We start from the raw sequence: 27,263 nt of genomic DNA, 5'->3' as shown, positions 1-27,263 counted from the left end.
TCAAAGGAGAGGGCCTGGCTAAAGAGCAACCAGCCAGTCTGTGGTGAGAAGCATCTAAGTTTGTAAGGACATTGAAAGTGTTAAGATCAGCTTAGAATGCGTTTTGCTTTTATTTCATTTGACCAAATCTGACTTGTTATGTTTTGGCTTATAATCACTTAAAATCTATTTTGTTTATTTTAATCTGTTTGTTTATTTTACCTGAAGCAGTGCGTTTGGTTTGAAGCATGACAGAAGCTCCCCTTGGGATAACAGGCCTGGTACATATCTATTTCTTTGTTAAACTGACAAACTCATACAAACTTGCAGCGTCCAGCAGGCATAACTGGACACTGCAAGACAGAGGTTCCTAGGTTACGTCTGGGACCGGAGATATTGGCTAGTGTCATTTGGTTGCAAGTAGCTGGGAGCAGCTTACATGCCAGAGGCTGTGCGTGGACAGCCCAGGAGGGGGGTTCTCACAGCAGAGCATAGTAAGGCTGGCTCCCAGAGTCAAGGATTGGAGTGACCAAGCAGATCACCGGTTTGGATAACACCAGAGGGAAACGTCACACTGACCATAAGCAAAGTATTCTCAGAGGGAGTCACTGCCAATACATGCCCAACCCAAGCATGAAACAACACGTCTGGAGAATCTTAGAATTTAGTTAAGGCAGAAAGCACTGCAGGGTTTGAAAAGCATATCAACTATTATAATCACAAACAAACCTGCAGCACAGAATAAAATCCCTTCTGATTGAGATGTCCCATGATATTTGCACAGATGTGGTTCATGGCAGGTCGCAGGGTTTCTCCTGCGAGGACAAAATAATGACATTTCTGAGAATTATTTTTGTGTCATATAATCTATATGAACTGTAGTCCTACATTGTGAATTATGACAAACTTCTATTAACACCTTCATTCCCAGACACATCGCAACCCTACACAAAACACTGAGTTTAGTAGCTTTTGGGGATATTTTAGACACTGAAATTGAATTTAAATAGCATGTTTCGAGTTTTTTCAGTTGACTTCCATAAGACTTCTTCAGGGTCAATCTTTTCATGAGTACAATTAAAGAAGATATTTTTGATGGAATTCAAGAGAGCTGGAAGTCATCATACCCTTACATCAAGGAAGCTTTTGATCCACATGACAATGGAGCATTATGAGAGAGCAGCACTAGTGATTGAACTATTATGATCTTAGGGGGAAGTCTCCTCTCTGATCCACAGTATGGATCTCTGTTGCTCAGTCTGCACAGAACGAATCATATAGCTTGGCAGTGCATACGAGAGAAGAAAAATATTCCCTTTCTGCAGCCCAAGCCAGAAGACTTTAAAACAAAGAGAAAGAAGAAAGGTCTGGATTGGTGGCTACAACAGGGTTTTGGAAAGAGCCACACAGACCTTTTCCCCGAAGTATTTTCCACGTGGAAGTGTCTGTGAACGTAACAAGCATCGTGAGGTGCAAAGTGACCAGTTTCGAGTCTTGTAGGATGTCAGGCTAGAATAACAAGAACATCAACATTAATAAATCAAGTCTACAATACTAAAAAGTGTGAAACCACAAGAAACACAGAACTAAAACCAATGAGAGATTTTTACCTTAAGCTGTTTGAGAAACTCACAGCAAAACCACAAGATGTCCTTGATCTGTTTGATCCACAAGAGTGTAAGATCCTTAGAAAGTGCTAGTGACACATACCACACCTACAGGCAAAGAACAGGAGAAATTTGTGGTAACTTTTTCTGTTCTGTTGCTTTTCCAGAAGCAGTGTAATAAAACTACTTCCACAAGCCACGCAGATCCCAGCACTGGACCAGAATTACCCCGCCCCCGGTAATGACTAGGTCAGCTGTAAATTGTACCATGCGGGAAATGCTCTTTTGACCCTTGTGGATCCATGTAGCTATCCTGGGTTCTTCTATGGGGTTTATCAACATATAAAAACAATCCACCATGGAATATAAGTGACACGTGAGTGTCTCTCACTCTTGATATTTCAGATCAGTGAACTTTTAAAAAAAATAAACCTAAATCCTAAATCCCCTTACAAAGTTGACCTGCTGACCTTGGGCTCATTCTCAACATCCATACTATTCAGGATACAGCGACACAACTTTTCAAGCCTCTGTAAAGAAAGCGAGACATGTTAGTGTACTTCCCATGCCCCACAAGTACAGTCAGTTACTTGGGAAAAACTGTTAAAAAACGCATATTACGGGAAATAAAGGCCTTCCACCCTAGAAGCAACTGAAGCTCCGCTGAGACCAGCAGCTTGTCTTTGGCAGTGGTGGCCAATACCGGTGGGCTAAGAGGAAGGAAAAACCCATTGATATATATAATTGCTCCCTTTTAGATTACAGATTGAGTTTGATTACATTTGCCTTGCTTGCAAGTTACCCAGTGAGACTCCCAACCACTCTAAGCTCTATGACATCACTCCCACTCGGGACCGGGATTTCAGGATTCTCAGGAAGCAGAATGGAAAAGAATCCAGAGTACTCCTTGGCCTCAGAAGGGATCCGTTTACTCTTAGGGTGACACTTCAATGATGTAATTAGTTACCGTAACACAGGGGCCAAACAACATTGTGGCACCAAGGACTGGTGGGGGAGGAGAGCAAACATGCCTGGAGCTCTGGGAACTGTATGTCACACTAAGTATACATTTACAATCAGATATAAGTACTACAACAACATTTGATGTACTTATATTTCTCTTGACAGAACAGAAATTGCTCGGGAAAGAGGCAACTGGGAACAACATACAGCTGAACAGATTTAATACAAGTTAACATGGCCACTCACTCTCACAGTGCCTTTTACCCTGACTGGCTTTCACAACTCCCCTGGGAGGCACGTATTAATATTATCTCAATTTTGCAGATGGAAAGACTGAAGCTGGGCTATTAGGGCTTTGTCTTCACTGCAAAGTTAACTCAGGCTCTTATTTGAGTGTTGCCCCTAACCAGAGTCCAAGGAACACACACAACCCTCTTGCTTGAGTGTGATGGTGCTTTACACCAGAGCTAGCTGGCCCATCGGGTGCGTTAGTAAATGACTTGCTCAAATTAACGGAGTGTCAGAGCCAGGACCAAACACTCGGGAGTTCTCGACTCTCAGTCCTGCTGTCTCCCCGCTGTCCTCACCATGGCATTACAAGACAAAAGGAGCTGCAGGTCACGCTCTGAACCCTCCATGTTGTAACAACCCATTTGACAAGCCAAGTAACAGTTCATATATATTAAACATATAGAATACATTGTACATTTTTAATCTGAGGGGGGGGAAATGTGTCACAGCAGCAGCTTTACCTCTTTGTCCTCTTTAATTCTGAAAATAAACAGCAGTTTCCTGGAAATTTTGAAGATGGAAAGTGCACTTCTTTTACTGGGAGCAGATTCATTTATTTCAAAGAAATCCTCCACTTCTCTCCTGGGAAGGAGGAGGAATCAAATGTTGAGCGTTTTAAAAAGCCACTGTCATCTACAGAAAGAGCTCAGTTCGCAACAAGCAACAAAGCCCGCGGGGTGGAATTTCACACACCTGATCTCCCTCTGCAGCCTGCATCGACAAAGAAACCTCCTAATCAGGGCTTGGATCTGAATGGCGGCTCGCTCTCTCTCTTTCAGCTCTCTCCGCTCCTCACGGGCCTGACGCGCTTTATCGAGGAACTGGGCTTTGGACGACTGTGCTGTACCGAACATTTTTGCAACCTTCCACAAAGATGAGATCGGGGAGGGAAAGAAGGTGTTACCTGGATGTTAGAATACATGCAGCAAGTGTGTTTAGGGAGTTGGGAGTGATATGGACACAACATATAGCCCCAGGGCAGGTGTGCATGAAGGGGCAATTCCCTACATCGCTCCAAGAGACCGGCTTTGGTTGGTTTGGACAGGCTATGTCCGCCTTTAGACAGAGGAAATGACGTGTCCACAGAACACAGAGCATGAGATAGAGAAAAATGGGGCCCCAAAGTACAACACACATGGGGTACCAAAAGCGCGACATGTCAGCAGCAGAGTTAAGGGGAAAACAAGAACAGGACTGGTACCAGAACTCCATCAGCCAGCACATTTGCCTCTCCTACTTCCAAATCTCCGCCTCACCCCCACCGGCTTGTCATGTTCCCACATCAGCTTTAATTAGAGTCTATAGAGAATTCTGAAGGGCAGGGAAACAAGGGTGGATAACAACAGAACTGTCTAAAATAAAAATAAAGGAGGTGATGGAAGGACCCAGTTTGTCCAAGTGGAATTACCCCAGTTTAGACCATGAAACAGCTGTCAAGCATGTTGGGAACCTCCCAGTGTCCCTTTTGGTAAATGGGGACTATATAGCATCTTTCTTTGTAGGAAACTTCCCCATTACCTCCCCAATTCATGGCCCTGTAGTTGGTTGACCTGTCCTTCTAGTGAGGAAAGGCTGGAGGATAGTCCTTCCAGAAAGCCACTTTTGGTAGGGATAAGGTCACTCATGACCCTAAATGTGCTGCTTCCACCATGCTCCCAGCCAAGGAAGAAAGAGGCTGAAACAGGTCCTGAACTCAGCTACCTCAACGTGATAGAATGTTGCTCTGCCCCTAAACCATCTAGACTGGCCCACTCTGTTGCATCTGTAACAGGCGAATTGCTTGGTAAATATTTAGAGACAGTTTCAATATTTATGGAGCCTTCAAAGCTAAGATGCATTTGATGCGTACATTTCTACTGTGTGAATATTAAAGGCAAAGAATTTTTATAAAAACTTTACACAAAACTCACCTGAGGATTTGCTTCTGAAGAAGAAACTGATACTCATCCATATACAAACATGATCCACATCTGCTCTGACTTCAAATATAGTCTCCCTTCGTCTCTGTAGAGACAAACCAATCAATTCTAGATACTGTGGGGGACTATTAATTTCATTTGTTGTTCTAGATGTCTTTGGCTGTACTCACCTACCCAATCACCCAGCAGCCACTCATGGAGAAATATTGGACAAACCTCAAAACACAGAAAGGTGCATCATGGTTTTGGTCCACCTGCTGCAAGTGATAGGTCTCAAAGCTGCTCTGGGGAAGTAAAGAAAAAGTTTCTATCTCATGTAAAACTCTTCTATCAGAATTTCCATGTCAATAATTTCATAGCAAAGCCTGACAAATAGGATAACAAGAACAAAACACCAGGATTAAGGTTATTATGAATATTAACTAATTTCTTTCACTAAATCTCCCTGTATACATCTAATCCACCTGTCACCATATTTGGCTACCAGGCAACCTCAGAGTTTCACAAGCCTTTTAACAGAGTTCCCAGCTAAAAGAATGTGTCACACAGAATCAAGCACCCCTCCTCCCAAACATACCAGCTTTTGATCCCTCATGTTCTGCTCACCCCTTAGCACCAAGTGCCCCCAGATGCTCTACTCACATACGCTCCAACACACAAGGTACTTCCCTGCCCCCATACACCACTTCCACGAAAATGTTGCAACTCTATCCCCAGATCACCTCCTTCTCCCAGCACCAGATCGCCCTGCCCCCAGGACCCCGCAGTACCAGGTCACCCACCAGGACTCCCCAGACCAGGTCAACTCCCATCCCCATCCCCCAGCACACTCCCTTCACTCCCAGGACCCGGCAGCACACAGCCCTCCCATCCCAGCACCAGGTCACCCACCGCCTCCCCGCTCCCAGGATCCCCCAGCACAATGCTTTTCCCACACACACAAATGCCCTCCAGGATCCCCCAGCACACCGCTTTTCCCTCCCCCACACCAGGATCCCCCAGCACACCGCCTTCCCCCCCCGACACACCCTCCAGGATCCCCCAGCACACCGCCTTCCCCCCCCCGACACACCCTCCAGGATCCCCCAGCACACCGCCCCCCCCCACACACCCTCCAGGATCCCCCAGCACACCGCCTACCCCCACACACACACACCCTCCAGGATCCCCCAGCACACCGCCTTCCCCCCCCGACACCCCCTCCAGGATCCCCCAGCACACCGCCTTCCCCCCCCGACACCCCCTCCAGGATCCCCCAGCACACCGCCTTCCCCCCCCCGACACACCCTCCAGGATCCCCCATCACACCGCCTTCCCCCCCCACACACACCCTCCAGGATCCCCCAGCACACCGCCTTCCCCCCCACACACACACACCCTCCAGGATCCCCCAGCACACCGCCTCCCCCCCCCCAACACACCCTCCAGGATCCCCCAGCATACCGCCTTCCCCCCCACACACACACACCCTCCAGGATCCCCCAGCACACCGCCTTCCCCCCCCCCACACACCCTCCAGGATCCCCCAGCACACCGCCTTCCCCCCCCCACACACACCCTCCAGGATCCCCCAGCACACCGCCTCCCCCCCCCGAACCCCCCAGCACACTGCCTCCCCGCCCCCCACCCTCCAGGATCCCCCAGCACACCGCCCCCCCCTCACACACCCTCCAGGATCCCCCAGCACACCGCCCTCCCCCCCCACACACACCCTCCAGGATCCCCCAGCACACCGCCTCCCCCCCCCCAACACACCCTCCAGGATCCCCCAGCATACCGCCTTCCCCCCCACACACACACACCCTCCAGGATCCCCCAGCACACCGCCTTCCCCCCCACACACACCCTCCAGGATCCCCCAGCACACCGCCTCCCCCCCCCGAACCCCCCAGCACACCGCCTCCCCGCCCCCCACCCTCCAGGATCCCCCAGCACACCGCCCTCCCCCCCCACACACACCCTCCAGGATCCCCCAGCAAACCGCCTTCCCCCCCCACACACACCCTCCAGGATCCCCCAGCACACCCGCCCCCCCAGCCGCTGCCCCGCACTGCCCGACACCCTGGCCCAGACCCCGCTGAGCAGCCGCCTCACATGCCCGCCCCTCAGCGCGGCCGGGGCCGCCTCCGCGAACGCCCGGGGGGGGGGGGGGGCAGCACCTCCCCCTCGGAGCGCCAGGCCGGGGCCGCCGCCTGTGCGCCGCGCTTAGCGACCCGCCCGGGAACGCAGGCCCGGCTCAGCCAGGGGCCCCGCGAACCGCTCCCGGGGGCGCGGGGGCCCCGCCAGCCCTGGCCCCCCGGGCTCGCCGCCTCCCGTGCCCCAGCGGGCGGGCCGAGGGGCGCGGGCGGGCCCGCGGGCCCCGCGCTTTGCGAGGGCCGGGGGGGACATCGGACGGGTTTGGGCGGAGCGCTCTGCGGGGCGGAAGTGAGGTGACCCCGGGTCCGAAAATAGGCCGTGAGCGAGGGGCGGAAGTTCGCCTGTCCCGCCCCGGGTGCTTCCGGTTTCTCCGCGGAGCTGCCTCGGGGACTCGCTTGGGCTTTTCATGGTGAGCGCCGGCGCCGGGGCCGGTCAGCCCAGCCCCTGGGGCGGGAGGGGCTCCCCGGCGGGCTGCGCCTTGCGCTGGGCTGGGCGCGAGGCCGGGGGGGCTGGGCGCGAGGCCGGGGGGGCGGGGGCGCTGGGCTGGGCTGGGCTGGGGGGAGGCCCGGGGGGCTGGGCTGGGCTGGGGGTCCCGGAACCGGGGGGGGGTCTGGGGGGCTTGGCTGAGCTGGGGCTTGGCTGCGGGGAGGCCCTTGAGGGCTGGGTTGGGTTTCCCAGGACCGGGGGGGGAGCTTGGCTGGAGGGGGGCCCAGGCGGCTGGGCTGGGGCCTTGGCTGGGGGTCCTAGGACCGTGGGGGGCTTGGCTGTGTGCGGGGGTCTGGGGGGCTTGGCTGAGCTGGGGCGGGGCTGGCTGCGGGGAGGCCCTTGAGGGCTGGGTTGGGTTTCCCAGGACCCGGGGGGGGGAGCTTGGCTGGAGGGGGACCCAGGCGGCTGGGCTGGGGCCTTGGCTGGGGGTCCCAGGACCGTGGGGGGCTTGGCTGAGCTGGGGCCTGGGGGGGGGGCTTGGCTGTGGGGAGGCCCTTGAGGGCTGGGTTGGGTTTCCCAGGACCCGGGGGGGGGAGCTTGGCTGGAGGGGGACCCAGGCGGCTGGGCTGGGGCCTTGGCTGGGGGTCCCAGGACCGTGGGGGGCTTGGCTGTGTGCGGGGGGCTGGGCTGGGGCCCCGGCTGAGTGGGGACAAGGACTGGGCGAGGGCTGGTGCTGCTGGGTGGTCTATGGCCAGTTGCTGTCTCCGTGCCCCAGCAGGGTGGGGTGCTGTTCCTGCCCCCCAGCAGGGCGGGGTAGGGGGGCTGTGCAGTGCAGTCTAGGGCCTGGGTCTATTGTTACTATCACTCTAGCTGGGGGGTCCTGCTGGCCCTGCCTCGCTCTGTGCTCTACTAACAGTAGCAAGGAGACACCTTGCTATGAATAGTGGTCCCCTAGTGCCCTACCTTTCTGAGCTGCCTGATAGCCTCTGTCCAGGCTCTGCCTACCAAACGCAGCCAGCTCATGTACCTGCATTGCCAGCTGCATTAAAGGTCTCTGAACAGCAGCAGAACATGGATGATTTAAGAGGTGGCTTCTAGCCATGTGTGCGGAAGACTGTTTGACCCAAAGACTGTAGGACCTCGATCTGTCTGAGGTGGCTGTGCTTTAGTCATCCCATTCTGGTGCATTGTAGGAGCCTGAGGCTAACCATAAAGTAGTGATTTGGCAGAGGCCTGGTCATGAGTGAGTCAGAGAGCAACATATATATTAATTATGCGGCTAACTTATCTCCCTTTCAGTCTTTTGATGCACAAAAATGCAAATGTGTTCAGTTGCCTGGAGCAACTGTTGATTAGTGTGTGAGCCTTTCTGCTCTAGAGCTCACAGTCGGATATTCTTATTAGATGACCAGTGGGAAATGAATTGGTGGGGAAGCTTTTTATCTTAGTTCTCACATGTCCACATTTTAAAATTATCTCTCAATATTGCCTCTGCTCAGGAGGGTTCATGATACAGTATGGATGCTACAGGTTAGAAGGGAAGTAATTCAGTGGAACAGCGTGTGGAAAATCTTAAGGCAACAATAGTAGGAGATTATACACCATCCTAAATGCATTGAAAGCACTGTGAATGTATGGAGATGAGAAGTCTACATTCACAAATGTGCACTCACCCTCAGTTTCAGGAGCACTAAATTCACTCACTAAATATCTTTTTTCTCACTGAAATCTGCACTCTGAATCACAGCCAGTGAGATTTGTAAGAGTTTCATAGATCATCCAGTCTGACTCCCTGTACAGGTGTGAATGTACTCAAATGCCAGATGCTGGCTGAACTAAGCCACTTCCCAGAAGAATTTAAATCTTGTGAGTTTTGAGTTGGAGAGATGAATGCACTTTTTCATTCTTCTACTCAGTTTAGCCAGGTAGATAACTTATGGTTGTAAAATGCTGCCCAGAGTTCACAAAACTCTGCACTGGTTTAGTTTATTTACATTCTTTGGTTGGCTTGTCTAATCCTCAGGAGATTGTATGCAGGGTTTCTTTGTGACTTTAAGTAAAATATTTAAAGGTAGCAAAGAGGAGCTGAGACTGAAATAACACCCAATATGGAAAGTTAAACAGTGGAACCCATTTATAGTGAATTCAGATCAGCTGAAACAGTTTATAGTGAAATAGCATGAAAGTCCAGAATCTTCCATGCACAAGATTTTGTCTGCAGTGCTGTGAATAGAGAGTAGCTGTTTAGTGTGGAAAAAATGTTGGCTTTAAATGCCTCCATTGGGTTCAAAGCCATTGTAAACTTGAAGTTAGTTCAGAAAGGGGAAGTAACCTGCTGCGTTTAAAAAAAAAAAAAAAAAAAGTTAGGCATTGGACAGTCAAAGAGTGAATGCTAATAGGCAGTGCTCTGGATTTCAGTTTAGCTTAACTTTGCTCTGTTTGCCATAGCTGCAGGAAATTGGTCAGCATGGCTTTAAACTACTACACGGCAGGTCTCTAGTAAAAAGTCCTGAAACCATTCCCTAGAGTTTTCCATACTTTGTTACAGAGATAGGCATAGGAGAAGCAGTTTTCATGCAATGGGAGGGTGTAGGGCAGGGGAGTGGGAGCCAGAACTCCTGGCTTTATTTCCAGCTCTGCCCCTCTCATGTTGAGAGCTTGGGCAAAACATTTAACCTTGGTTCCTCCAGCTGCAAAATGGAGATAAGCTTTAGCTACCTGACAGGATATCGTGAGGTACTGTGAGTTTCCCAGCTGGGGATATAGAACAGCAGTGTATTAATATTACCTACATAAAATGTTACAAGGGAGCAGTAAATTGTGTGGTACACAGTGCAAAAGCAGGCCTAATTGGCAACCTCTCTGGTTTTCAGGAAGAGATGTCAGGAGAAAGCGTGGTGAGCTCAGCAGTGCCGGCAGCTGCGACTCGCACCACCTCCTTCAAAGGGACCAGCCCGAGCTCCAAGTATGTCAAGCTGAACATTGGTGGCGCTCTCTACTACACCACAATGCAGACCCTGACCAAGCAGGACACCATGCTTAAGGCCATGTTCAGTGGCCGCATGGAGGTTCTCACCGACAGCGAAGGTAAAGAGACACTGTTCACGTCATTTAGAGACTCATGGCAGGGAAAAAATAACCTTTCAGTTAAGATTGATTAACACATTAGAAAACGGACAATTGTAGTGAAGAAGCTTATCCTAGCCCCAGGTTCTCTAAGGCATTTGTTGTTGTTTTGTTACTATGGCTAGCAAACTATACAGCTGAGAAAAGCCGTGAAACAGGAAAGATTTTAATCTTATTTATCTGAAGCCACAACCCTCCTCTTATTTAGATTATGATAAAGTCAAAGGCCCTGATCAGACCCAGTTGAATAAACTTTTGCTTCCTTCTGAAACACTGAGATTAAAAGTACTCTGTTAGAGGGACTGCGTGAAGTGGTTAGCACAAGGGCTTAGGAGTCAAGACCTGCTTTTTGACCTTGAGGCTGAAAGGTTAATTGATGACTTTGATTTCTCTGTCTGTAATACAGTGCTAAAACTTCCCTTGTGAGGGTTGTGAGTCTTAGTGTATTAAGGGCTTTGGGGATCCTTGGATGAAAGGGGCTGTAACTTCATTTTTCATGTGAGGTTACATATTGTTGAATTCTAGAAAACAAACCAGTTATGAAATGTAAAGAAGCCACCTGTACTGAGGTTACTGATACCTAATTATGAATTTCTTGCATCTGAATAATTGTGATGTTAGTAATTTACTAGGGCATATATGAGACGAGCAAAAAACTATAAATCATCTGTAAAAGCTGCTAGCAAATGGATCTCTTTAGTCAAGTCCATCTGCAAAGGGATCATTCAGAATGTTCTGAATTAGGCTCTTTTTAAAAGGCAATGGTCAAAACTATCTTCCTTCCCTGCCACAAGGACATGGACTGATTATCTTTTTAAAAGTCATGGGAGAAAACTTGATCCTTTTAGATCAAGGATCAAGAAGTTTCATCATCTGAGGGCTGTTCAAAACGTTTAGCCCAGTTTAATATCAACATTCCCAGAGTGTGGGAGTCCCACTGACTTTAATTCCAGGCACAGCTTTCTATTTGTGTTTTGGCATTTTGCCCATTATCCGACAGCTCCCATGTTTGCAGATTTATACACTCATTGTCTTTGACAATAGTTCATTAGTAGACTGATCTTAGAGATTGAAAACTCTTTTCTGTTGGTTAGCTTGTTATTGTATTGACTGTTTGAACTTGTCTTGAGGATGGATTATGTCTTAGTTTTCAGTGCCGTAGTACGTCTAGTATGTGTTTAGCGCTGGGGAGAAATAAGCTATGGTTTAAATAAGGCCCTCCTGACAGCTTTCTTGTGAGAACAGGAAGTGGATTCGCAGCCAACCTGTGAGAAATACAACGCCATTTAATATTAAAGTATTACCATTTTAGCTAGAGTCCATCTCTAAACAACTAGGGAAATATTTGAGTTTGTTTCAGTTTTTGTAGTGGCTTTTTCAAGTATCCAAGTACTATACAGAATTCTAAGAGATCAGTTTCCTCACCACAAAAATTCAGGGATCTCTGCAGTCGGACATTGCAGCTGTTTAACAGTGCACAACTACGCTACCTAAGAGGTTAGGGTAAGAAGCAGAGAGGGTCCCTCTTGCATGGAAAATACAGGAGAAATTATAGGTAGGTAAGCAAGAATATAATTATCCAAGTTGGTCATGATTACTTTTGAAAAATGTCTCATGGGATCATTACTAACCATAGGGCTGTTCTATTACATTTCATCTACCACGCTGTACATCCAGCGGCACAGCCCATAATGCCAGTGGAACATTGGTTCAGTGCTGATCCAGAGGGAAGTGTGCCAGCTACTCAATCATCATTTGCTTCCAGTTTAATGACAGCACTAGAATGCAACCTACTGAATGTAATTCATCACCCTAGTTCTTTTGCAGCGTTTTCAGAATTTCGGCAGCGGCACCGAATCAAAAGAATTCGTATAGTGTTAGACAAACATTAATCCTCCCACTATCCCTATGAGTAGGGAGAGCCCCATAACTTCTCTGTGTTTCCTCATCTGTAGCGTAGGTGAATTATTTATCCAGGGCCACACAGCAAGTGAGTTAGAACTGTGATTAAAACTATGCCCTGGCACTGTCCACTCACTCCTCAACAAATGCTGCCTAATGTACGGTCTCAGAGCTTCACCCAGAGTGCTCTGGATGGATACAGTACAAGTGCTATTACAATGTGTCTCTCAAATATGAAATCCACTTTTCTACGTGTGGACAGATTCTCTCTTCTGCAGGGAGGGGAAAGTTGAAGGTACTACTGCTAAGGGTATAAGGCCATCTGGATCTGACTCTTTTAGAACACCATGTTTGCTTTGCTCTGACTTTCACAGTTCGTGATGTAGGAATGCCTCATTTGCCAGTTTGTGCTGGTGTTTCAGGGGGATTTTAACACTTCTTGCACATAGAAATGAGATACTCTTGCTGCAGTAGCTAATGTTTTATCTTCCACTGCCTGGTATTACTTGAAAGTGTTAATGGAAACCAGGACAATAGTATCATAGTGTTTAAAGGAAACTACCCTTATCTGAAAGCCTTCAAATACTGTGTTCTTCAGTCACACCCAAAATCTAGCACAAAATAGGAAGTGTTTTTCACCATAGTATGACTTCTTCTCTCCTCCCCCCCCTGCAATTTACAATAGAAATGGCTACAGTTATCTATGCATGTAGATTCTTTTCAGTTTACGGATTTAATCTGCAAAATAAAGAAACCTGCATATTTCAAAATCTACATCTTACTGGAGTAGCGGGATAGAAGTAGGGGACCTTTGTGGGAGACTTGTGTCTTTGCACAGAGAACTCTGTGCAACATGAATTCCTAGTCTCCCCAGCTGTTCTAAAATATGCATTTTTAGATTCTAAAGAGAGACCAGATTTAATTAGTCTGCTTTAAACAAGAGCCTCTTGAAGACCCCCAAGTAATCTAATGCCAAGATATTTTATTATTTAAGACTTAGCAGCTCCTTCTAGCCTGCTTTAGTATCAGTGTTTGGGAGCCATCACTTCAACTCTTCGTGTAACAAAAGTTAAACTCCCATGTTTCCCATTGTGTCTATTTATGGCTCCTGGGGATATTTATTCCTGCCTGAGTAGTGGATCCCAAAACATTTTGTAAAACAATGATTATTAAAATACAGCTTTATAAGACTGCAAACTACAGATGAAACCTGCTTTCTTAACTCTGCAGCAGCCAGGCTGAGGGGCTCACTTTCCTGTTAAGTATCTCCTTTTTGCAGTACATTTTGGCTGACTAGTAAGAACAAGAGCACCTGTGAAGGCTGATGGAATTGCTAAATGTGGTGGTGGATGGAATTGCTAAATGTGGTGTTTAGCAACCCAGCACCATTTTGCACTTTAAAACATCTTTGCATCCTTGCTGCAGCTGTCTGGGACATTAGGAAGTTAGCATTTCTACAGGTTTATGGATAGGGAAACCAAAGCAGAAGTTAACTTTTCCAAGTCCAGAGAGGGAGTCACAGCTGCGTTGAGAACTGAGGAGTTATTGACTCCCAGTCCTGTGCCCAGAATGCATCTATTCTCCCTATACCATCCCCCCTACGCAACTCCAGTAAATTAAGTCACTGGCTCCATTTGGTCTGTGATAGCTCTTGGGTTTTGGGAGGATGGTGTGTTCTGTGCCCTCTCCCCCTTACAGTGAAAGGGCATGGTCTTGGGAACTTCTGCAGTGGCCCCTATATATGTTGTATTATGCCCAGTAATTTGGGACAATCTGTAGTTTGATTCCTGTGTCAATTTGCAACAAGCATCTGTAAATCAGGTCTGTGTAATCACCCTAGCTTCCTAGTACATTCCTCCACTCCCTCTGAAGCTGCAGTCCTAACCAAACAGCACCTCTATATAAAGCACAAGTGCAATGGGAAAACACAGAAAAGTGCAGAGTAGAATGCTAGTGAACCTCACTTGCTAAGTAGGCCATCAGTAGGAAAGACCTATATTCAACTTAGGGGCTGGAGAATTAACCAAGTAATCAGAGTTTTAGTAATAATTACATTAATTCAAGCCATGTGGTGCATGCTTTACCTTACTTTTCCCTTATTTGTCTAAAATATGAGTCCTTCCCCACAAGCATTTCCTGAGTACATTCTTGAGTCGAAGCCCATAAAAATGGCCGCCTGTTTATGGAAACTTGAGCTGGACGTTGCATAATACCTTTCTGAGCCCTTTGGTCTGCTTCGGGAGATGGACTACTGTTGCGTGGAGATGAAATATGAACTTCTTGTTCAGATTAAGGGTGCCATGTATTCTATTATAAGCTCTGCTGAAGCTTTGTTTCGCTTTCTCTCCGGTATCTCTACCCAGGACTGGTGAGTAATGTGCCTTTTAGCAGGTGGTTTCGTAAAGGAAATGCTACAGCATCTAGGACTATCTCACACGTCACTTGTACTGCTCACGTACTCACATTACATCTTCAAAGCACTTTAAAAACATTCATATCCTAATCAATTTGCTATTCCTGTTCAATGCCAGTTGGGAGTACGGAAGATGAAATGGGACTTGCAAGGATTCTGCTGACCTTCATAGTATCCATGTCTTCTCACCTCTTTGCTTCCTTTTCACCTTTCTTGCGTAATTGCTGCTTGGGGACAGCAGGGTTATTTTCCACACAAATGTGCCATTGTTTTTTTAAAAAATAAAACCTCTGAATCAGCAGGCACTCCCAAGCCCCCCTTCCGTACCAGTGTGCGGGATGCAGAGTGGAAAGCATTTCATCAGGGCCCTGCAGGGGATGGGAGAAAATAAGTGTTCTTTAAAACAACAATAATCTTTCCTGCATGCTGGGGGGAGTGGTCTGTCCCAGAACAAACACTAAATACCAGCTTGATGGGAATTTTGCTTAGGTTAACCATTCTCTTGTTTGTGCACAGTAAGGGCTCTAAGGCATGTGAGAGCCAGCTGTAGCAGGTAGGACTCCTGGGTTCTGTCCCTGGCTCTGCCCTTGACTGGTTGTAGGTCCCTCAGGGTTCGTCTACATTGCAGTAAAATGCCCAGGGCTGGCCTGGATCAGCTGACTTAGGCTGGGACTGTAAAACTGCTTGTGTAGATGTTTGAGCTAAGGGACCTTCCCTGCAGGATCTCAGAGCCTGGGCCCCACCTGAAATCCAAACATCTCCACTGCAATGTTATAGCCTCACAATCTGAGCCCCACCAGCCCAAGTCCGCTGACCTGGGCCAGCCGCTGGTGGCTTAGTGCAGTGTAGACATACCGTTAGACTCCAGTTAGGTACCTGGGAATCCTCTGTTCTGCTCTATTTAGCTGTCTCTTAGCTGCAGTTATAGAAAATCTGTCCCAGTGGTTGTGTGTGTGTGTGTGTGTGTGTTTGGGGGGCAGTCAAGGGTTAACGTATGCTAGCAGGTCCAAAAACAGTAGACAGGATTCCAGGAAAAGCCATGGGGCGGGGGGAGAGACCAGAAAAACTGAGTTTAATTTGATGGTGGGAATTGTTTGTTTTGCTATCACTTCAGCTAACTGATGGTCAGTGGCTTGGGAGTTGAAAGATATGAGCTTCCTCCCTTTGCCTCCCACCATGCGCCCTTGAAGGATTGGGGTGGGGGGGGGGAGATATACACAGAGAATTCCCTGTAGAAGTACAGCCTGCTGTTGTTCCAGCTGCCACCTCAAGCAGCAAGCTGGAGGATTTTGGAGCCTTTCAGTAGGATGTGCTGTGCACCAGCGTGAGGCAATGTTCTGCGGATAGGCTCCTCTGTGCAGAGCTGCAGTGTGTTACACCATGTTCTGGCCAGCTGGAGTTGGGAAGAGTGAGGGTGTGGACTCTTTGCCTAAGTCTTTCCCTTCCCCCTGTTCAGCTGTATCCTGCTTTATCCCTCCCAGGCTGGATTTTGATCGACCGCTGTGGCAAACACTTCGGGACAATATTAAATTACCTGCGTGATGGGGCTGTGCCTCTTCCCGAGAGCCGGAGAGAGATTGAAGAGCTGCTGGCCGAGGCAAAGTATTACCTGGTTCAGGGTCTTGTGGATGAGTGCCAGGCAGCTCTACAGGTAGGTGTGCAGTCTTTAGCATGGAGCTAGTGAGAAGCCTGGTCCCCAGCCAGTACAAGTGGCTTGAGCTCGTTCTATCAGTCAGCCTTTCCTTATGCCCTCAGTATTCCCTCTGATTAATCCCACTTCCTGCCCTGTCCTCAGGAAACAGTGAGAAATCAGTCCCTGTCCCTTTGCTTGCATGTGGATAGTTAAGGCTGTAAGGGGTTAGGAGAGGTCAAGTATTCTTCTGGACAAGTAGTTCTTTTCTCAGTGTGTAATTAACTTAAAGCATGGCGCCCTGGGATTCTAGCTGTGTGTACGTGTCGGAGATCAGACCTGCTTAGCTTACAAATAAAGATAGTTAAAACTGCAGGCACCGCAAACACCCTTGGGATCCCAGTGTCAAGTTGGGCTCTTTCCTGTTTGCACATCACCAGTATAAGATTCTGCTGGCCTGCTCTTTGTACTGGCCTGCCCTTTGACCCTAACACCCTTGTGGAGTGCTGGTGGTAGAGAGGTGTAGTCAAAGGCATACGGTGCTTTTCTCCCTCAGGAGCAGCAGCTGGGGGGGACCCCAGCAGCCAGTGCATGGTTGCTTAGCATCTTCTGCACTCATCCCTTCCTGTCCAAAGCCTTCAGCAGGGGTGGAGTAGGCCTGTCAGAGCAGTGGGTCTTGAAGTGAACAACCTCTTGAGATGCATGGGACAGTTAACTCCTCTGAGCTGTTGTTTGTTTCAGGCTCTCTGCAGACTCGAGCAGGCATCATTATATCAGTTATGCTCAGATCACATTTTTCCATAAATGAGTTAGGAACCTTTTAAAATGAAAAAGTTGGGCATCTAGAGTCACATGACCCCAGAAGGCACAGCTTAGGTACAGGCCTATGGTGCATTAAGGCAGTCCTGGGGCTGGAGCCTAGGCTCCCCAAAGCACCCCAGCAGCTGTTCTTGTACCTCTTCCCCTCACTGGGCGGTAAGATGGGGAAGCATGTAATGTCCCTGTACCCCAGCATGCCTACACAAAGGAACATAGCTGTCTCATGAGGTCAGCTCACTGCTCTATCAAGTCCTCTTGGTTCAGACAAGGGTGAGCCACCATTCCCGTCTGCATCGCTGTAACTAACCCCAGGCTTAAATAGGAGAGAAGCCTTGATGGCCTCCTGCATTTTGTTCAAAGGCCCGAATGTGGATTTCCATTCACCTGCTGCATTTGACGGACTGTCTTGTTTCAGCAGAACAAAGATGCATACGAGCCATTCTGCAAAGTACCAGTCATCACTTCTTCTAAGGAAGAGCAAAAACTTATAGCAACATCCAATAAGGTAAGAGGGAGCAGGCTGTGCTTGATCCCTGGGGGAAGTTTGCACATACCCCTCATTACAGCAAGGCAGCAGCTCACCAGCCAGAGTGACAGCTGACTCTTTGGAATGTGGTACACTAGTTTTTTGAAGTGTGCATGCTCAGGAACCCATCTGTTAACTTGTGAGTCTGAAAATTATACTTGATCTCTCTGCAACCTCATTATTCTATCTGAATTAGAAGTTAAACAGCTTTTCACCCAGGTCTTTAAATGGGTCTACATTTAAAAAACAATGCATCTTACAGTGGGGGCCTTCTCTGCCTTACATATTCAAATAGTCAGTAGGGAGGACAGGTTGACTTAGGGCATCAATAGGGGGCTATAGAACCTTTCACCTGTCTTTCCAGCCCAATAGTGACTGATATTTGACTGACCTGAAATGTTAGTGGCTCCAGTTCCTAGCAGACAGGTATGCACTCTCGTGCCTGCTATCCCTCCCCCCCCCCAAAAAAAAATGCCACCACAGCAGGCATTAATTGGGGATCTCAGCAGAGGCATAAAGGACTGGAATGGCCATGGAGAGTCAACTATGAGCTGGTCACCACAGCTCAGGGAAGTCAGGGTTAAGGCACGCTGTGGGGAAAGCTTGTGCTGTACCTGTCCTGGGGACAAAGACCTGCCTACAGGGCTGACATGCTAGCACTAGGCAGCAGCCTCAGCATCACTTCCACAAACAGTGGGTGTACGCACAGTACTATCGCTTCATATTTCCCCTTCTCTGCGTGTCTGGAACTAAGGCTGCAGCTGTGCTCTAGCCAGTAAATTGTGCTCTAATTGTGCTTCCTGCATGTTTTTTTCCAGCCAGCAGTAAAGTTGCTGTATAACAGAAGTAATAACAAATATTCCTACACCAGGTAAAACAACTTCCACTATCAGTTATTAAATGTACAGTTTCAACTGGAAATTAATGGTCTGAAACCAGATTCAAGGAGAATGGGCTTTTCCCTTTACTGAGTGTTTGTGGTTGACATGCGCAGTAAGCCCTGTTCCTGCTTTGTTTGTGGAGTCACTGCTAATGGGGGTTAGAAATGGAAACTTCTCCAGTGGAAAGCTAAGTGCACACTTGCAGCAATAAAGAGCTTCCTCTTTAATGCCCGGATGCGACCTGCAGGGACTCCATGACAAGATGATGCCCTGTCGTCTGCGGGGACTGCAGAGTTTTTACCTGCAGAGTCGGCAGTTGGCCAGGAGTCAGAGGGCTGTGCCTATGCGGCTCTCAGTTGGGTAGGCGTGGTGGCTGGGCTCTTGTCCTCATATGTGACTATGTCTAACTCATGACAGCACTGGCCCAATCCAGCTGATGCTAAACTTTAGTAGATGGAATAGGTTAGTTGAGGGATGAATCCTGATGTGGTTACTCCCAGCACTGATGCTGTATTACACTCTGCACCTTCTCCACTGAAGGCCAGTCACCCTTCAGCTGCAGGCTCGCTCTTCTAATGCAGTGAGTGATTCTTAGTGGGATGAAGCAGCCCTAGCGCTCAAGTCTAAACACAACCTTGATGGCTGGTACAGTAAATAAAGGGAGGCAGGACATCTAGACCTCCAGCTGCCTGAATCTCCTTAGTTGTTGACATTTCCTCTGCATGGCATTAACTCTGTTTGACTGATGCCCTGTTCTCTTGCAGTAATTCTGATGACAACATGCTGAAGAACATCGAGCTGTTTGATAAGCTGTCACTGCGGTTTAACGGGAGAGTCCTCTTTATTAAGGATGTGATAGGAGATGAGATTTGCTGCTGGTCTTTCTATGGACAGGGGCGTAAGATTGCTGAGGTCTGCTGCACCTCCATTGTCTACGCTACTGAGAAGAAACAGACAAAGGTAGGGATAAAACTCATTCATGCTGCGTAGTAGCTGCTGTAAGAGTAATGTCCTGACTTCTGTTTTGAAGCCTTCCTTTAATTGCCCTCCCCTCCTGAGAGCATCCACTCTACCTTCTACAGAGGAGCGGGCCGAGAGCAGTCAAACAAATTGTAAGTTCTGTGGGGCAGGGACAATAGGGTATTAACTTCCAGATGCTATCACAATACAAATAAATGCAAGTTCTGGTCTTTAAACCCACTCATGCACTCACCCAGGTTCACTTATTTAACTGTATAAAGAAAACCAGTAGTATTCTGTTCACGTACAATCTTACCTTGCCCAGAAATAATCTGTCTTTGCATCTGCCTTTTTGGGGTAATGGCTCAGGTCTGAGAGCACTGGATGCTGGACATCGGAGGCTGAAAGCCAGCAGGTGGAGCACAGAAACATAGATCTTCAAGGGTTCCTCTTAATACCTTGTAACTTTTTTGCAAGTTTTCACACTTCCTGCAGAGTACCACCACCCAAGAATAATGGAGAGGATTTCTTAAATACCAGAGGGTACATAAAAACTGGAGGGGGGCCTGGAATGGGTAAGATTGATTTTGCTTCTCCTAACCTAGCTGTTTTGGGTACCCAGGTGGAGTTCCCAGAAGCCCGAATTTATGAAGAGACACTGAACATTTTGCTTTACGAGGCTCAGGATGGACGAGGACCTGACAACGCGCTTCTGGAGGCTACGGGAGGGGCAGCAGGCCGCTCTCATCACCTGGAGGAGGACGAGGAGCGGGAGCGCATTGAACGTGTGCGAAGGATTCATATTAAGCGTCCAGATGACAGGGCGCATCTTCATCAGTGAGGAGTGAGAGCTGCAGACTGCACAGCCCTCTTGGGAAAGCTGTGGCCTGGCCCTCTCCATTCTTTACAGCTGATGACCAGGCAACTTATTTATGTTCAGTGAAGTCTATAAAATTACATTTTGTACCAGGCTAGATTATTTGGGGGTATTTAACAGGAAGCAGCGCTGTTAGAGGAATAAAGAAGGTATCAAGGGTCAGATCAATGCATTTGGGGTAATGTCTTTGAATTTTCAGCACTCTTTCTGCAGTTTTGTGGTTAGAGGAGGAGTGTTCTCGTCCTTCTGCCTTTTAGTATTTATTCTGCACTTTCACTAGAATTTTCAAAGAGTTGTCTACCTTCCCTACAGCCCCACATTTACTCCATCGCACCTGAACCTACTGTACATGAGAAATGCTATTCTGTGCCACAGTGATGCTAAAGAAACTTCAGCACTTTCTCCCCTTGCCTCCCCTCTGGACCTTTAAGGGGGAAAATAGAAATGCTTCAGCCTAGCTTTCAGAAGACAAGGTTCTATGGATGCTGGCTTCCCTCCAGAATAGAGTTGCTTTGCATGGTTTGAAATAGACTAGTGGTACTCACAAAAAGAAAAGGAGTACTTGTGGCACCTGAGAGCCTAACAACTACTGTTTCGGAGTCAGACCTGCTCTGGTGCTAGGTCTTGCTGGTTGGCAGCGACTCTGGTTTTGTTATTTAGTGCTGGCAGCTACTCAGGCTCAAGTTCAAAATTCAGAAAGTATGTTAAAGTGAGCTGGTTATGGCATCCCCCCGGAGCTTAGTAGTAATGGTTCAGTGAAACTAGTATGCTAGGGAATAGTGGAGAACCCTCAGCTGCTTTATGGCAGGGTTCAAGGGTGGGAGATATTTACACTTTGAGGGTTAGGAAAAAGCTACACTTTCATAACATTTTGCCTAAGGTGTTTGGGATATCTACTGTAGTCAGTCTGTTTAGCATTTCCACTTAAACCCAGAATGTAATTTGAAGGTTCCTGCTAGATTGTTTTTTTTCCCTACTTTCTCCTGAAACAGGAATGGTTTTTCTTTACAGCTGCCCTAGATAACTCCAGCATGGGCTACTACTAACACCATGTAATCCCAGTCTAAATATGGAGCTAATTAGACATTTGCTCATAGCTTGAGTTCTATAAGTGATACCAGGAGCTTTACCTCTAGTGCTGCTACACTGGTGAGAAATGGGTGGACATCCCTTTACGTGTCAGTATCTCCAGCTATTCTTCACTGTCTCTTTCACAGCATATTCTAGGCCACCTGGAAGAAAATGGCTATAATCATCTACAGAATACTATATAGACCTTTTCACTCTCTAAGATTGCTCTTCTATTGCAAATAATGTGTTTTATCTACCTCCTAGTCTCTTGTTGCGTAGTAGAGTGTTAAGTAGAAGTGATGGTGGAGGTTCATATCATTCAGAGGGAGTGGATATTAAAAATAGCCAGAGTTTGTTAATTCTAACAAGCTTTGGATGGAATATAAAGCCTCATGCTTCAGGGATTTGAATGAGACCTTCACATGGGGCAGATTGTCCCTCATCTGTTGTAGAGTTTCTTGCAGCTTCTGCTGATGCAGCTGGTATTGGCCTCTTTTGGAGTTTGGGTGGTGGACTAGCTGGACCACCTGTCTTGTGTAGTAATGGGGCTAGCAGGAAATCTGAAAAGTAATGTTATACTGTAAAATTAGTATAGGAGGTCTACTCTAGCCCCAGATGTCACTTAGCATTTGTCAGAGGAATTAGTTTTAAGCATTAAAGGCATTACTATCTTGGTTAGCATCGCTATATGTTGCTCTAAAGTAATGTTTTGTAGGAATGGTATAAGCCATATGAACACCTGCTTGTAGGGATTACTGTACAATCTCCATATTTTGACAACTTTATTCAATGGTACATCACTCTTGTGTAGCTTAAATACTTCAAGCCTAGGAAAGTGAGTGTGGAGACTGCTTTTCAGAGGCAATATCAGCCAAAGATGATTTTCAGGGTACAGCTCTGTTTATAGTGCCTGTCTTCTAGATCTTCAAAACTTTACTACTAGAAAGATAATCTTTATGTAAAGAGGTCAGTGTGGTAAAGCTAGTTTCAAACCAAACAGTTTAGCAGCTTGAACTATCACTGTGTGTAACTGACAGATGTGGGCTTAAAGTGCAATCATATCAGTGTTTTGTACATAGATACTGTAAACTCCCTACTTGCCTAATATTAGAGAAGCCCTTCTAGAGTCCAGTGTTTAAGCTAGGCTATTCATTTTAATCTCAAGTCTGTACTGACACAGAAAATGGTGTCAGTCACAGGTACATGTGACTTTTGATTTCTTAAAAAACTTGTCACAGTGAAAAGTTGTTTTGTTCCCTGCAGCCTTCAGTGGGGTGGGGGGGACTAGTTATCTATTGCATAGGTTGTTTTAGGTGGGGTGGGGGGGAAGGAAAGCCTCCACTCTAGTGGACTGCATACTTCTATATTTCCAATACTCTGTACTTTGAGATTTTACATATTTAAGAATTTAAGCAATGCCTTGTTTACTAAAACGCAACTTACCACTGTTACAGGGCTGACTAGTCAGTTGTGTAGAGTGAGTGACATGAAATCTACATTTTCTGTCAAGTGGTCCAATCTCTCCCTTTGTCTTTGCTATTGCACCAGGCCAGCTATGTTTCCATGGTACAGGTAGCTTCCTTCTCATTCAGGAATGTGTAGTGCTAACAACATTTCCATTTCTATTGTGATAAGCCCAGAGAAGAAGGAAATACACAAGACTGTATGTTACACTTTTAGCTTAGTATAAATACAGTGGCTTAGATTGCTAGCCCTTGGTGGTACAATTTAACCAAAAAAAAAGCTTTCCAGAAACACCCTCTTTCCCCAGCCTTTTTTAATCTGTCTAGTAGGTGGCACTTCCCCTCCTAAAGAGCTGTTAATTAACACAGCTTAAGAGGTTTTTGAGAGGTTTTTTTAAAAGCCCTGTTAGAAGGAAGGATTGAGTTACAGTGACAGCAGTTCAGTACATTCTTGGTTTAGCCCTCTAATTGCCTTAGTTATGCAATACAAGCATACCATTGTCTTGTGTCTGACAGAAGATAATGTGCAGTGTGAGATCTGATCTGACTAGTTATAGATGGGACCACAACTCATTGCCTGTATGAAGGCCATGACCTCAGAGGGGCTCCCTCATGGAGCAACATGCAACAAAGCATCCTCTATAGTACAAAGCTTATTAAACAGGGTAGAAGTTTCAACAAAGCCTTAATTATGCTGCCGAATATTAAAACCACCTGCCAGGGCCTGAAGACTAGTAGAAAGGTGGCCTTTAGACTGTACTGGAAGCCTTGAATAGAACCCCCTAGCTGTTAGCACACAGCTTTCATCTTCTACATACTTTATGGACACTGACAAGTCAGCCTTAGTGCAAGCTTCACTGTACTTTAAAATAGATCTCCCTGACAAAACAGCTGGCTTGAGATAGTTTCACTAACTTACAGGCTTTCAATACCATCCTAAGTTTTACACTTTTCAATAGTGAGCTGTTCTTTGAGCAGCCTCCTCAAGGTCAAGGGCTCATATAGAAAGCCTTTGCCTCTACAACTTTCATGAGATGGAGAGATGCAGTTTTTATGTAACTAAAGTCACCCCTATTTGGTAACAAGCAATATCTTATCAACCAGCAGCTGCAAGAGAGCAAGTCAAAGTACATAACTGTTTCAGGCTCATGCCCACATGTCATTGTTTCCAGCATGCAATACAAGCAGGAATACTGACAGTACAGAGTGCAGCTGATCAAGTTATTCATGGAAATGTCTTGTCCTTTAAAGGTAGAGCAGTGAAGGTCAGAGCTGCACCTTGTTTTTAATCTTAAGGCTGGTTCACTGTGTTCTCCATTCCCTGGGTTACACTGAACGCATGGCCCTAGTAAACTTGTCTGCTTTGTACAATCACTGACTTTGTATAGCTATGCACAAAAAGCTTAAGCTGGAATTATGTATGGTTGTGTATGCAGTATGTACTATACTTTGGTTTGATTATATGCAAAATAAATTAGAAACATTTCATATTTACATCCCTATTGATCATTGTTGCTCTTTAAAACTGTCCCTCATCTTATCTGGCTGGCTCGCTCCCATAACAAGTGCCTTTTTAGGGGAAGCTAAATCACATTCTAGTCTCCCCATAGGTTGATTGTTTTACCTTCCAATGCTGATTGTAGTTGAATTGCTGGTTAAGCCAGACTCTTCCCCCTTCATCAGAGTACAGCAGGAGGGTGGAGAGGCAGCAAGGCAAGGATATGCAGTCTGGCATTCTCTGCTTTGATGGAACAAGAGGAGGAGTACTTTGCAGCACAGGGAACACTAAGGTAGCAAGAACCATCTTTAATACATCTGCAGAGCCTGGGGAAGAGGGAAAGGAGGAGAAATACTCCCTCCCCATAGCTGCCACCACCCACATACCTGAGCTAGAAGAGTGGCCCTGACTGTGCAGGGCCAGCACCACTGCTGCCATCAGCTGTATTTGTTCCCTCTCAAACAGTCTTCAACTTGTTTCCATTTGTGGACCCCTAAACATTTTTCAGAGTGAGGTACAGGCCTCTTTGGAAATCTTAGTCTGCTGACCCCCCAGGGGTCTGTGGACAACAGGCTGAAAACCACTGCTCTACCAGATTTACTTCCCAAACACCTAGAGAAGGTAGTTTTGTCTCAGCAAGAAGAGACAGTGGAAGATTCTGCAAATCAAGTGATTGTGCTTTGTTCGGAAACAGATTGGAATTGGAAATGGAAAAGGTTCAGAAAAGGGCAACAACTGATTGGGGGTATGGAATGGCTTGTGTGAAGAAATTAATAAGACTGGGGATGTTTCAGCTTGGAAAAAGAGATGACTAAGGGGAGATATGATAGAGGTCTATAAAATCATGACTTGCAGAAAAAGTAAATGAAGTGTTTACTCTCTCAACTTTATTTGGTGACCCCAGTTCTTGTTAAGAGGCAGCAGGTTTAACACAAAAAGGCAGTATTTTTTCCCCCACACAGTCAACCTGTGGAACTCCTTGCCAGAGGATGTTGTGAAGGCCAAGACAATAACAGGGTTCAAAAAAAGAACTAGATACATTCATGGAAAATAGCCATTGATGGACCTATTAGCCAGGATGGTGTCCCTAGCCTCTGCTTGCCAGAAGCTGGGAATAGGCAACAGGGGATGGATTACTTAATGAGTACCTGTTCTGTTCATTCCCTCTGCAGCACCTGGCATTGGCCACTGTGGGAAGACAGTATAATGGGCTAGATGGACCTTTGTTCTGACCCATGTGGCTGTTATGTTCTATTGTTTCAGCTCAATAGAATTTAAAAGTCAAAGAATACTCCCCCCGCCCATCTTATTTTCATTTCATTCCTATTTCCAGTGCCTTGTACTCATACAGTGCACTGTGTATAGCCATTACTATACACAACATGGAGAAAAGTCTTGAGTCCACTATAGACACTAACTGACCAGAAAGAAAGCAGAGCGAATGAGGTTTCCAGCTAAGCAACCTCATCTAGTACTATGTTGAGTCAAGTAATGAGAATGTGTTGCCAGCCTTATTCTTGCTGTGTTCAGAGCACACACTCATTCTGCCCACTTTGTCCCTGGTGAAGTCTAACTATGCTGGCTTTGAAGGCTCACAGCCTTCACGTGGGCAGAGGTGGGTTCCAGGCCCTACTGCCACATTTGCCGGTCTGCAGTTTGTGCATTACTCCTGGTTTGTACAAAGAATTGCTCATTGAGCCCTGCTCAGGAGCCGGGGAACCCCTTTTGTTTTTGCTCGGTCTTTCTTGGATGGTTAAGATCTTTGCTTACTGGGTAAGTAAAGTTATTTTCAATGTTAGAGAACTTCATTTGCGTTAAACAGATTTATGAAATTTAGTACTAGTAACTCAAATCTACATCATTTGAATGTTACAGCTACAGTTGATTAACTTTAGTTAAAAACCCAAAAGCTGAAAAGATGCAGGTGAACTCAAATCTCAGTCTTATGGCAGCAGAAAGCTTTCAGCTGGAAGATGTCAGTGCTGATCTCATCCAGTGGGTTCCTTTCTGTTATGAGCAAAGATGGTGATAAGCAAAGCAGGAATTCCTGTTCACCCTCAGGACTTTGTTCTGGTTGACACCTGTGATAAAAGAAAGGCATTATTTTATTCCAGTGCAGACATCCCAGCCTTGGTGAGATCTGTGTGGAAGAACTACTCCTGTGCAGCCACTTCAGATGAGCCAAATGGATGTGGCACTTCAGTGCCAGGAAGCACATTATGCTACATGCACCTCTGGGGATCAGCAAGGAAAGGGAAGTGAAGCACCCAGGTGCTTTAGTTATGGCTGAACCCATGGGCACCCAGAGACAGTTAGTGCTCATGGAGAAAAGACATGGACATACCTACTGCCATATTTCAGCTTTAAATTAAGTTAAAATGTTGCTTAATATGCAGGCATCATTGCCTTTGAAACAGCTTGAGAGACTCCTACCTTTCACTATGTAGGGTTAAATTTGCTACATAAGAATATGATAATGGCCATACTGGGTCAGACCAAAAATCCATCCAGCCCAGTATCCTGTCTAGCAACATTGGCCAATGCCAGGTGCCCCAGAGGGAGTGAACCTAACAGGTAACAATCAAGTGATCTCTCTCCTGCCATCCATCTCCACCCTCTGACAGAGGCTAGGGACACCATTCTTTACCTATCCTGGCTTATAGCCATTAATGGACTTAACCTCCAGGAATTTATCTAGTTCTCTTTTAAACCCGGTTATAGTCCTAGCCTTCACAACCTTCTCAGGCAAGGAGTTCCACAGGTTGACTGTGCACTG

The 27,263-nt window shown here is 46.8% G+C and overlaps 3 protein-coding genes across 7 annotated transcripts in view; 1 reads left to right on the top strand and 2 right to left on the bottom strand.

The window, feature by feature from the left end:
* UBE3B (ubiquitin protein ligase E3B) overlaps positions 1-6,945 on the bottom strand; it is a 34,929-nt gene extending 27,984 nt beyond the window's left edge. The window contains exons 1-9 of one of the 4 annotated variants that reach the window (XM_048821497.2): positions 6,854-6,945; positions 4,930-5,043; positions 4,751-4,844; positions 3,534-3,703; positions 3,302-3,422; positions 2,057-2,116; positions 1,590-1,694; positions 1,392-1,488; positions 709-794 (exon numbers count right to left, since the gene is read on the bottom strand). In XM_048821497.2, the coding sequence (XP_048677454.1) occupies positions 709-794; positions 1,392-1,488; positions 1,590-1,694; positions 2,057-2,116; positions 3,302-3,422; positions 3,534-3,694 (630 nt within the window). In that variant the 5' untranslated portion in view covers positions 3,695-3,703; positions 4,751-4,844; positions 4,930-5,043; positions 6,854-6,945. The other 3 variants (XM_048821499.2, XM_048821498.2, XM_048821500.2) reach the window with 3 other exon arrangements.
* Positions 6,946-7,196: 251 nt separating this feature from the next.
* KCTD10 (potassium channel tetramerization domain containing 10) lies at positions 7,197-24,483 on the top strand. 2 transcript variants are annotated; one of them, XM_048821509.2, is made up of 7 exons: positions 7,197-7,304; positions 10,195-10,408; positions 16,244-16,413; positions 17,630-17,716; positions 18,556-18,608; positions 19,383-19,578; positions 20,201-24,483. In XM_048821509.2, the coding sequence occupies exons 1-7, from the start codon at positions 7,302-7,304 to the stop codon at positions 20,417-20,419; spliced, it is 942 nt and encodes a 313-aa protein (XP_048677466.1). In that variant the 5' UTR covers positions 7,197-7,301; the 3' UTR covers positions 20,420-24,483. The 2 variants fall into 2 exon arrangements, with proteins under 2 accessions (XP_048677466.1, XP_048677465.1); XM_048821508.2 differs by having other exon boundaries at positions 17,627-17,716.
* An 869-nt stretch (positions 24,484-25,352) lies between these two features.
* MYO1H (myosin IH) overlaps positions 25,353-27,263 on the bottom strand; it is a 42,988-nt gene continuing 41,077 nt past the window's right edge. Inside the window, exon 31 of the mRNA XM_048821503.2 lies at positions 25,353-26,568. Within this exon, the coding sequence (XP_048677460.2) occupies positions 26,545-26,568 (24 nt within the window). The 3' untranslated portion in view covers positions 25,353-26,544. The remainder of the gene's footprint in view (positions 26,569-27,263) is intronic.

The sequence above is a fragment of the Caretta caretta genome, chromosome 15, assembly GCF_965140235.1.
Source record: "Caretta caretta isolate rCarCar2 chromosome 15, rCarCar1.hap1, whole genome shotgun sequence".
In the NCBI taxonomy this organism is placed as follows: domain Eukaryota; kingdom Metazoa; phylum Chordata; order Testudines; family Cheloniidae; genus Caretta; species Caretta caretta.
Note: the sequence above shows the minus strand (reverse complement) of the source record. Positions and strands in the feature narration are given on the sequence as shown.

Excerpts from the sequence above, each read along its gene's own strand:
- KCTD10 (XM_048821508.2), top strand. Across the intron at positions 10,409-16,243 it reads GGTTCTCACCGACAGCGAAG|GCTGGATTTTGATCGACCGC; the intron begins GTAAAGAGACAC and ends TATCCCTCCCAG. Across the intron at positions 17,717-18,555 it reads TTATAGCAACATCCAATAAG|CCAGCAGTAAAGTTGCTGTA; the intron begins GTAAGAGGGAGC and ends GTTTTTTTCCAG.